The 12063-nt window shown below is 37.4% G+C and overlaps 1 protein-coding gene across 1 annotated transcript; it reads left to right on the forward strand.

Moving 5' to 3' along the window:
* The first annotated feature begins 415 nt into the window (after positions 1-415).
* LOC109827485 lies at positions 416-1161 on the forward strand. The gene is made up of 2 exons (XM_020394491.1): positions 416-589; positions 757-1161. The coding sequence occupies exons 1-2, from the start codon at positions 416-418 to the stop codon at positions 1159-1161; spliced, it is 579 nt and encodes a 192-aa protein (XP_020250080.1).
* Positions 1162-12063: the final 10902 nt, after the last annotated feature.

The raw sequence follows: 12063 nt of genomic DNA on the forward strand, positions 1-12063 counted from the left end.
GGCAATGATGTGCGCACTGCAGTGAGTGATTTTTTTAGGTATGACAAACTACTTAAGTTTCTGAATTCCACTTCTATCCCCTTATTCCTAAAAGTCAATGTCCCAATACTGCCTCTGACTATACGCCTATTACTTATTGTAATGCATTGTAGTAATGCATTTCAAATGTTTTAACCAATAAGCTTAGAAGAGTTATTTCCTCTGCTGTGAGAAGGAGCAAAGGAGATTTTATTAAGGGTATAAGCATTGTGCATAATGTTTTAATGGGTCAAGAGCTTGTTCATATGTATGGGAGAAAATAAATTTCTCCTAGATGGACTTTAAAAATTGATCAGAGGAAGGCTTATGAATCATTCAGTTGGCAATTCCTTGATGTTCTTCTTAAAGGCCATAGTTTTCCTAACAAATTTACTAGATGGGGATGGAGTGTGTTAGCACTACTTCATTCACTATCCTAGTTAATGGTCAGCCTTCTGAACCTTTTTCTAGTAAAAAAGGCCTTAGGCAGGGAGATCCAATCTCACCCCATCCCTTTGCTCTAGTGATGGAGTACTTCAATAGGAGTTTTTCTGATCTAGGTCATGCGAAGGTATTTCATTTTCATCCTAAGTGTAAGAGCAATAATCTAACCCACTTATGCTTTTGCTGATGACATGATGTTATTCTGTAAAGGAGAATTGAGATCCATAAAACACTTAGCTTTGAAGTTCACTCACTTCTTTCAAGTTTCTGGGCTGTGTGCATACCTGCTAAAAGCTAGTTTTCTTTGGTGAAGTTGTTGCCAATATTAAGTGCTCTATTCTACAACACTTGGGTCTTTATGAAGGTGTTCTGCCTATTAGATACTTGGAGATTCCTCTCTCGTCTAAATGTCCTACTTCAGCTGATTTTGCTATCCTTATTGAGAGAATTCTCTCTAAGATTAGAAACTGGACATCTAGGTTCTTATCATTTGCTGGAAGACTTCAACTTATTAAATCAGCCATATATAACATGCATGCATATTGGGGGAGCATCTTCTTATTGCCAAAGAAAGTCATTCAGGAAGTTGGACAGCTATGTAGAGATTTCTTGTGGACTGGTTCATATGGCCAGCACACAAAGGCTAAAGTAGCTTGGTCATCTGTGGAGGCCTTGGTTTACAACATATTCCTTCATTGAATAAAAGTCTTGTCATGAAAAATTTGCGGTCTCTTGTCCTCATGAAAGACTCCTTGTGGGTGAGATGGGTTCATGGTTATTATCTTAGAGAGAAATGTGTGTGCGATCTTGATATAAAATCTAATTTCTCTTCATGAGAACACTTAAACTCAGACATGAAGCATTGCTGTGTATAACTTTCAATGAGGAGAACTCGAAGTGGCTTGGTCCTAAGCCATAATTTAGTTCATCCTCTACATATAACATTCTGATAGGAGAAAATATTAAAAAGCAGTGGACTCATAACGTTTGGAATAGATTGTCTATTCCTAAACATAAGTTCTTTACATGGTTACCTTGCGAAGGCTAGACTTCATCATATTGGGGTTCTGGATGAGAACTCATGCACTTTTTGTGGAGTGAAGATTATGTTAGGTCTTGTGTTTATGAGCCTACTACCTAATCTAGTTTTGATGATTAACAAACAATTCCTAACATCATTTATCGAATGTTTGTATTTACTTGTTAGGAATACTACACAAAGATCCTCTGTGGGAGATTCGTTGGACTTGCACTTTCATGATGATATTCAAAGGAGGTTGGTGAAAATTGGTATAAAGTCGTCACAATTCAAGTCAAGATTCATCATTGCTTCATCCCGCTACTAAGATCGAGCTTCACGAAGATTATATGCTTGGTATAGCGTTTATAGGTTAGGTGTTTACTTTATGTGGTATACTTAGAGCTCAAACCATACACACACATTTTATCCATTTTCATTGTTTTACACATTTGTTTCATATTTATCCCATTTTACATTTTTTGGGAAAATTGCGTGTTTATATATTAAAGATTTAACTATACTATTTTAAATCTTTTATAAAGTCTATTAATCCACTTAAAAAACTTTCAAACTTGTTTAAAATTATTTTGTCAAAATCATGTGTTTTGAGATTTCGTATTTTGACCGATTTTGAAAAATGATGATTTTCACAAATGGGAAAGATATTTGAAAATTTTATTTTCTAACATGTTTGTTTTCATGTGAATAAATATTTTCCTAAGTTTTATAATTTTTGGAATTTATTTACTATTTTTAAAACACCTTTGAAAATCAGGTTTCTAAAAAATTCAGTGTCTGGACACCTGTCTTTCAGTCGACTGACATGGTCTCACCAGTCGACAGAAAATAGGTTTTTGATCGACCGTTGTGGTTCCACCAGTCGACCGATCAAAGTATTTTAGCGTATAAAATTTTAGACTTACCAATTGACCAATCACATACGATCAGTCGACCGATAAGCATGCACCGATTCACCGACACAGTATCATCAGTCGACCGATTTTTACTATTTTACCAGATCAGCCAATGGTCATATTATCAGTCGACTGATACATGTCACAAATTGACCGATAAGGGATTTTTCTGCATAACGGTTAGTTTTGGCTGATTCTTTTGAGAGGCTATAAATAGCCCTTAACACTTGGATTTTTAACAAGAGTTTTCCAAATTTTGGTGTGTTTGTTTATATGAAGAAATTTTCACAAATAGAAGAATCACAATTTTATTTTTGAGGTTTCAACCTCAAATCATCATCTACACCTCTTTGTCTTTTAGAGAAGTTTTTCTAACTCTTTCTTCTAGCTAATCTTATATTTTGATTCTTATATTTTTATGCTAGATTGAATTGAGTTTAATTTTGTTATTGTTCATTGTTTACACACACAACCATTTGAGCTTAAGTATTTCAAACTTAGTATACTTGGGTTGTGGGAGTGTATCTTTGAGTGAGCTTCAATTTTGTCCTCATTTGTATTGGAGAACAAATTTACTTATTTGAGCTTATTGTCGTGAAACACATTGAAATACACAAGGACACTTTGAGGAGTGGTTGTAAGAAGAATATGGTTAATTCTAAGAGGAGTGACTTGGTTGTAAAAGCCTAGGGAGAGGTAGTAAGTCTAAGCACTTGAGGAAAGTGACACGGGTCGACCAACACTTAGAGGAGTGTATTGTGTGATTGTCAACATGTGATTTGTAAATATTATCGGTGCGCAATGAAAACCAATTTGTATAGTTATAGTTGTGTTGTTAGTGGAGAATCTCCTCGAGGGTGAGGAGCAGAGAGGTAGGATGAGGGTTGATCGAACTTCGTGAACATATCATTGTGTTTGTGATTGTTTTGGCGCTCTCTTATTGTCTCAATGTTTATATCACTTATTGCTCATTGTATATCCTTGCATATTTCATTGTATATCACATTGTTAGGACATATTAGTTAATAAGTTTTTATTTTGGAATTAATATCGAATTAGATTAGTAAATACCCTATTCACCCCCTCTCTAGGGTACTTTTATTTGGTATCAGAGCATGATGCTCTTTGATTTATGGCTTAATCGCCTAGAGTCAAAGATCCTTTCTTTGAAAATTTGCTAATCTAGTTTTATGATTATCTTGCTTGCATTTACATTATAGATATACACGGTGCACCTAGTTTAGGTTATGCTGTTAATATTGCTCTAAAATTCAATAATTTTCCTTATGTTCAATGGTGTGTTAGATTTAAACTAATTGTTAGATCTAAATATTTTGATTTATGGAAAATAATTAATTATGCTTATGTTGTGTCCACATTGGAGAAATCCAAGTAGAGTAATAATGATAAAAGAATATTTACAAGGAACAAGCTTTTGTTAGAATTTTTGCTTAATGCTTTTGATTCATCTATATCTAACAAACTTGCTTCTTTTGATAGTGCTTACAATTTATGAAAATTTATAGAAGCACATTAAGGAAACTTGGAGGAGATCTGACATATTTTGGCGGATTCCACTTCAAGTGCTATTGGAGCTTCGTCATGCATACAGCCACTATACGATGGACCTAGTGAGCTATGCGAGTTCGATTTAAAAAATAAATTATCTATAAATAAACTCGCTTGTGCTTATGAACAATTAATGTTTGCCTACAATAAATTGCATCATAATTTTATTTATATGAAAAGCAAGCATGTAAATTTTAAATCCGATCATGGTATGCTAGCATCAAAATTTGATCCCATTGCTAAGGAGAATATGACTAGTAAGGACAATAATGATAAATTAAAACAATATGCATTTTATTTATTGCTTCCTATTGGTAAATATACATGAGAATTATATTTTGTATATTCATTTAGTATCATGCATATTTCCTATAATCTTTGTGTAGATTGTTTGTTATCATCAAAAATAGGGAGATTGTTAGGTCTCATGTTTATGAGCCTACTATCTAATCTGGTTTCGATGATTAAAAAACAATTTCTAACATCATTTGTCGAGTGTTTGTATTTACTTGTTAGGAATCCAACACAAAGATCCTCTGTTGGAGATTGATTGGACATGCACTTTCACGAATTCAAGTCAAAGATTCATCATAGCTTCATCCCGCTACCAAGATCGAGCTTCACGAAGATTATATGCTTGGTATAGTGTTTATAGGTTAGGTGTTTACTTTATGTGGTATACTAGAGCTCAAACCATACACACACATTTTATTAGTTTTTATTGTCTTACTTATTTGTTTCATATTTATCCCATTATACATCTTTTTAGAAAATTTATGTGTTTACTGATTAAAGACTAGACTACACTATTTTAAATCTTTTATAACGTCTATTATTCCACTTAAAAGAAGTTTCAAAGTTGTTTGAAATCATTTTGTCAAAATCAAGTGGTTTGAGATTTTATATTTTGACCGATTTTACAAAAAGATGAGTTTTCACAAATAGGAAATGATATTTGAAAATTTTCATTTTTTTAACATGTTTATTTTCATGTGAATAAATATTTTCCCAAGTTTTATAATTTTGGGAATTTATTTACTATTTTCAAAATACCTTTGAAAATTAGGTTTATGGAAAATTCAGTGTCTGGATATCTGTCTTTCGGTCGACCGACATGGTATCACCGGTCTATCAAAAACATGTTATCGGTCAACCGATGTGGTTCCACCAATTGGCCAATTAGAGTGTTTCAGTGTATGAATTTTCAGACTTACCAGTCGACCGATCACATGCGATCAGTCGGTCAATGAGCATCCACCGGTCAACCGACGCAGTATCATCAGTCAACCGATTTTTGCTATTTTGTCAGTTCAGCCAACGGTCAAGTTATCAGTCGACCAATACATGTCACTAGTCGACCAATCAGAGATTTTTTTGCATAACGACTAGTTTTGGCTGATTCTTTTAAGAGGCTATAAATAGCCCTTAACACTTGGTTTTTCAATAAGAGTTTTCACAGGGGTTTAAAGTGTGTTTACACTTGTTTAAATCCAAGTTTTTGTGTGTTTCTTTATGTGAAGGAATTTTGACAAAGAGGAGAATCAAAATTTTATTTTTGAGGAGTTCAACCTCAAAGTCATCATCTACAACTCTTTTGTCTTTTAGAGAAGTTTTTTTGTAAAACCCCGCTAATTTTGGGATAATATGTGATTAATTATGATTAGTGAATTTTTATCATGATAAATATCATTAAATGATGTATGAGTATGAAAGCAAGTGATTTGAGATCAAACAAGTTCATATATATGAGAGAAACGAGTCAAAATATGCATAGAGACCAAAACTTGCACCATACGGGAATACACTGGCCGGTCGACCGGCGTCCCATGCCCGATCGACTGACGCGTGTTTTTTTCAGAATCTACATTTGAATCGGATTTGGATCTGTTGAGGTCCAGGTTCACATGACTATATAAATATCACTTTTGCACAAATTTTACACATCTTATATCAGAACTTTCAAACCCTAGCAGCCACCATCTCCGTCATAAACCCTAGATCCAATCTAAGTGATTCTAAGAGCTTTGTGAAGCAATTTTTGACGTGGAGGCGAGATTGTTGGCTTGTGGCTAAGGGATCTATTTTGGATTTGCACTTTCAGGCTTTCAACAAAGGTTTTCAGGCGAGTTTCATCTCTACTAACCCTACACCCCTTTTTAAATTGATTTTTGAGAGACTTGTTATGGTTTTATTAAGCCTAGAACCTATTTTCGCGCATAAAAATAGTTCCCTTTATTATAATAGGGTAAAGATCTGATCTTTTTGTCTTTAGATGATTATGAACGAAATATCTGAAGTTGATTAAGAACTGAAAGTATTTTAAACATGATTTTTAACTGAGTTTTTATGGTTTACATGACGTTTTGGTGCTTTTGTACATGTTTAGGGTTTACATATAATATTTAATGTGATGAATTTTTTGTTTCATGTGTTAGATGAACTTCAGTAGTCATAAACAAGTTTTCGAAACATATTATACATGTTTTACAGCAAGCTAGTTGAGTTAAAATCACGATCACGACATCGAACATAACCTGTAGGAATCAGGCTCAGGGCCTCTGGCCAGTCGACTGGAGAAGCATGCCTGGTCGACCAACCTGCATCTTATCACCTGTGCATGTTTTGTGTTACAGTTGTCTGATTCGAGGGATGATCTCGATCAGCCTACATTGGTATGTGATGATTGTTATATGTTTAACACCAGAGATATTATGAACATGTGATAACGATCCACACATCGAGATACGTGCAAAAACACTTGATATGTGTTATTATTTGAGTTTACATGAATAGTTGAGATGTATGACACATGTTTAAGTTGATAGTGTTGCAATAACACACACATAATACATAATTCATTAGTGGTGGATGCTAAGTGATGAGTAGTTTTTTTGCAATGAGACCGCGGCTGTACCACACTTAGAGTTAGGCATTTTCCGGCAATGAGACCATGATTGTATGTTTCTGGATTAGGCTGATATGCCTACACTCCGTTGTACGATCATCTAGATGCATCATTCCGGAATTGGGTGGATTACCTATCTCCACAAAACGATTGAGTAAGGATGTTGTTTCTATATGATATTATCAGTACCTTATAAGAGTATCGTTATTTTATGTATACACACACACACACAGTTGTAGTGTTAATCCCATGTAAGATTACCCGAGACTAGGGTATATTTATGGATACTTGGCATACATAGCATGATCTATGGAGAGGTTTATGTTGGATGATATTTTCCGTATGACTACGCCAACTACCCGAGGGTAGTCCGAGATTGTGATATTGGTTCATCATGGTTGAGGTTTGGAGTTTGTAGTATTTTTGGCATGTGTTGTTTTTCATTTATAGGATTGGAATTAGTATTATTGGCATGGCACCGTATGAGGCATTGTACTAATTATTCTTGGGTTGAGACATATTACGTTAATTTAGTTTTAGAGATATTTCATTCTATTTTTAGTTGGGTCTTAATGATGGTTATTTATACACTTCTTTTATGCTTATCCTATTCATTGTACTACTCTTTTATTCTTTAACTGTTTTGTACCTTCACCTGTTTGTTGATTCCACTAGAGAGATAGTAACTGTGATGGTGAAACATGTTGTTACACAGTATTAGTGCATGGTAGGTTTGACATTTTTGGATTCACCTTGGACGGCAACCTTGCGTGAACCCAGGGGCATTACAGTTGGTATTAGAGGTCTTGTTCCAGTATCCTTAGGATCATCTTGTGTCAAGTTGAGGAGCTAGAATAGAGTTTTCTAGGAATCAAGTATAGAGTCCACTAGGAATTCTTCGAATGAGTGAGCGGCCCTATCGAGAGGCCTCTTTGCTGTCAGGTATCCATGTAGAGAGATCAGTCTGGCGTGTCGAAGTCTCGAGACGGCAGAGAGCTAGGGCAGCGAGTGAGATCAGTTTTGCTAGGGAGCATGATGCACGCCCATAGTCAGCACCCACGACACGAGAGGCCTGCCCACTACGGCAATCTCCCTTTCCTGCACATGGAGGTCGCCGACCGACACTCCATACTCATTATCATACCCCCCACCCTAGTACTAGTCAATCTGAGTATATATATGATAACCTTATATACATACTAATATAAGACCTACTTATGTGCATGCTAGCTTACCTACAGTGAGCCCCTCACGACCGTAGGTAAGCTGTAATAAGTAGCATATATTATGCTATAACCGGTAGTATTATCAGTATGATATGCTAGATTATCAATAAGTGATAATCCTTATCTACCTATAACTAGGCGTCTATGCCGCCTGCTCTACTCCGGCAATCAACTCTCTGTGACTACAGCTACCGTTAGAATAGTTATATGTAATCCTACCACTATACTATACTATGTATATATACTATATATATGTATATATATACTATATTACCTACTCCTCGTCATCACTATACATACCTACACCCGTATATATATACCCTCAGCTATATATCCGTATACTATATATATATATTACCTACGTATACTACTGCTTACCAATATACTCTATATATATGTCACTACCACTACATAATAACTGTATAACTCACTATCCTATATCACTATACTACCTATACCTACTATACTATACTACCCCCACTACTCACCCCTGTACCCTACCCCTATAGCTCTACTCTAACATATACCTCACCACCCCCTCACCCTACACTACCATATATATAGTACCTCACTACGCCCTCAGGCGCCCTAGCCGTACCAGTCCATATATATATATACATAGTAGTAATATATAGATTATATATAGTCCAATAATTATAATAAATATATTATACATATATAATAAGATACATATATATATATATATAATATAATATATAGATATATATATATATATATAATAATATATAAAGTATATATGTTTATATATTATATATAATTTACTATATATATCTATACACTATATATATATATATATATATATATATATATACCTACCGCCCCACCCCCCCTCACCCCCTCACCCGCATATACCCCTCTACCCATATATACATAATATATATATATTTTTATATTAGTATAGAACACACCTCGCTCCTTCCCAACCACCCGAGTCACTTAGTGGGCGCACCCCACGGCTCAGCGCGTTGCACATGTCTTTGGATCTCACCTTCTGGCGCCCGGCGACGACTTCGAGGCGTGACCACCCAGGGGCACTTACACGTTGGTATTGAGAGCTCTTGTTCCAGTACTCCTCTCGACGGTATCATCCTGTGTCAAGCCTCTGAGAGCCTGAATAGAGCTTTTCCCCTAGAATCGAGGAGTGGTAGTATGGAGTCCTATGGAATTCTTCGAATGAGTGAGAAGGCATATGATATATAGGTATGAATGAGTATATACTATAGCTATCCGTGCGCACGATATCATATGTAGCGCTATACTACCCCAACACCACCACCCCACCCCCAGGCACACACACACACAACCACCACACCACACACACACACACACGACACACACCCACAAGGTCCCACAGCAGCGCGACACACACATTTATATATTATATATATATATATATATATATATATCTATATATATATATATATATTATAGTATATATATATCTATATATATATATATATATTATATATATATATATATGTTTTTTTTTTTATGCTTGGGATCCTATTTACTGTGTTTAACAAGCTCTACTCCTGAACATATAGATGTCAGGAAGAGGACGTGGCCGCAGAGGTACTCGTGCTCAGGGTGCTAGGCAAGCTGATGCAGAGCCTGAGTTGTATCTAGTCAATCTCATAGCACCTATAACAGCCCGGTTGGCAGCGATAGAGGAGCAGTTGGCGAATCAAGCTCAGCAGAAGATACCTATCCAAGAGGAAATACCCGAAGAAACACTAGAAGAGACACCAAAAGCGACACCACCACCACCATTTGTCGATGGAGCCGCTGAGTAGGAGTCTTGGCTTCGTCTGATAGAAAGATACCTAAAGATGAGGGTACCAGAGTTTCGTGGCACGTCAGATTCTATTACTACACACAAGTGGAAGGAAGATGTGAGTAACATCTTGGATATGCTTAATATGAACAACGTGCAGAAACAGAGGCTAGAAGCTTTCAGCCTAAAGGGTGATGTAGGAGGATGGTATCGACTATGGTTCACTCCAGAGTAGACGATGACGATTTTGTGGGAGACTTTTGTTTACTTCATTGATGAGCAGGATGTGTCGGCTGCGGCAAAAATGAAGAAGGAGTTGGAGCTTGCCCGGCTAGAGCAAGGAGACATGTTAGTGACATATTGTAAGAGTAAGTTTATTGGATTACTTAGATTCACGGGCATGTGGCATACTGAGGAGTGGCAGGCTCAGATGTTCTTAATGGGGCTTCGCCCGAGTTTACATCGATACCTCGTATCCAGGAGATTTTGTTCAATACGGGAGGTGGTTAATGCTGCCATATCTCAGGAGACAGAGACAACTATGTTCCTAAAGGGTAAGGAAGGGAACACTAAATCAGGACGCCCCGGGGACAAAGAAAAGAGAAAGAGGCCATTTGCAGGACCAAGAGGACCCCTGTAGCAGAGTAAAGGTCTGCATCAATTGGGTCCCCATAAGAAGGGACATCAGAATGAGCATAGGGTGCAGAAGCAGTGCAGATTTCAAGGGACATGTTTTAAGTGCTAAAAGTTTGAGCACAGAGTAGTAGAGTGTTACAGCGATCAACAGCAAGCTAGCAGGGCAAGAACCAGAACCAACAGTAGCAGAACCATGCTCAAGGCCGAGGTCAAGGCTAACAATTGAGGATTGAGGCACCGCCAGTAGTTTTAAGGATCGAGGGGCAAGTGTGATCCATTCAGGAGATTTGGCAAGGATATATAGTCCCATATGTTCCAGGCAATTCAGCACAGCAGCCTTCGACTACCGGTAGAGTGTATGCAGTAGTTTCTTGTGATCATAGTGTGAGTGGGACCCTCGTGGAAGGTACATTCCTTATGAACTCCTTTCCTGCCCGTATTCTTTTTGATTCAGGTGTTTCGCATTCCTTCATCTCCTATGATTTTATGATCAGACTGCAGCTTTTAGCATAGCCTTTAGACATTCCTTTATCAGTATCTACTCCTTTGGGAGAGGTGTCTCTCTTAGAGAGTATATGTAGGAGATGTATCGTTAGCTTAGACGATTCTGAGATCGTGGTCGATTTGATTTTTTGTATATGTTAGAGTTTGATGTTATCCTTGGTATGGATTGGTTATCTTTCTACCATGTGAGTATCAACTGTTTTGTGAAGACAGTCAGCTTATGACCATTTGATGGGTCTGAGTTGGTAGTAGCGACTGTAGGCATCGAAAATTGCCTATAGGACTCCACGAACAGCTCAGTGTTAAGGAACGACGATGAACGTCACTATCCGGTTCACAGGAGTTCGATTGATGTTGGTGAACACTTGAAGTGAATCGACGAACTATGTGAACTAACAGAATTTCGGAATAACGAAGGTACGGACTAATCAGGAGCCCTGCGATGTTTACAAAAGGAACAATGCCCTTTGTGTCTTATTTATTCTACAGATGATCCAGCCATCTAAGCTGATAGAACTCCTTGTCGGCTTTCCAACGCACTTCGAACCACTCAAATCCGAGTTCGGACGAAGAATTTACAGCGGAAGCGGACAAATGGGCACAACGGTGTGTCTCGGACCAACGAGACACCCTAAGGTGTCTCGGCTAAGGCCGCGGACAAATGGGCACAACGGTGTGTCTCGGACCAACGAGACACCCTAAGGTGTCTCGGCTAAGGCCGAACACCCTAGGGTGTCTCGGCTCAGATTGAGACACCCTGGGGTGTCTCCAACGCAGAAAAAGGCCTTTATGCGGTTTTAACTGCCCGAAACCTCCTGGAGCCTATAAATACAGCCCTGGGTCCTCACTTTTTTGAGATGGGGAATTCTCGTGCCTCGGCGAAGCCCTGCCGGATTGAAGACTAAAGGTGCACGAATTTCAGAGAGGAGGAGGAGTAGAGATCTGATCAAGTTCGTCGGCATAAAGAAGAAGAACTCGTCAGATCTGCATCACCCGCATCCGATCCTTAGGATTATCCTGTTGTGGTAATT

This window comes from Asparagus officinalis, unplaced genomic scaffold, assembly GCF_001876935.1.
Source record: "Asparagus officinalis unplaced genomic scaffold, Aspof.V1 AsparagusV1_Un257, whole genome shotgun sequence".
Lineage (NCBI taxonomy): Eukaryota > Viridiplantae > Streptophyta > Magnoliopsida > Asparagales > Asparagaceae > Asparagus > Asparagus officinalis.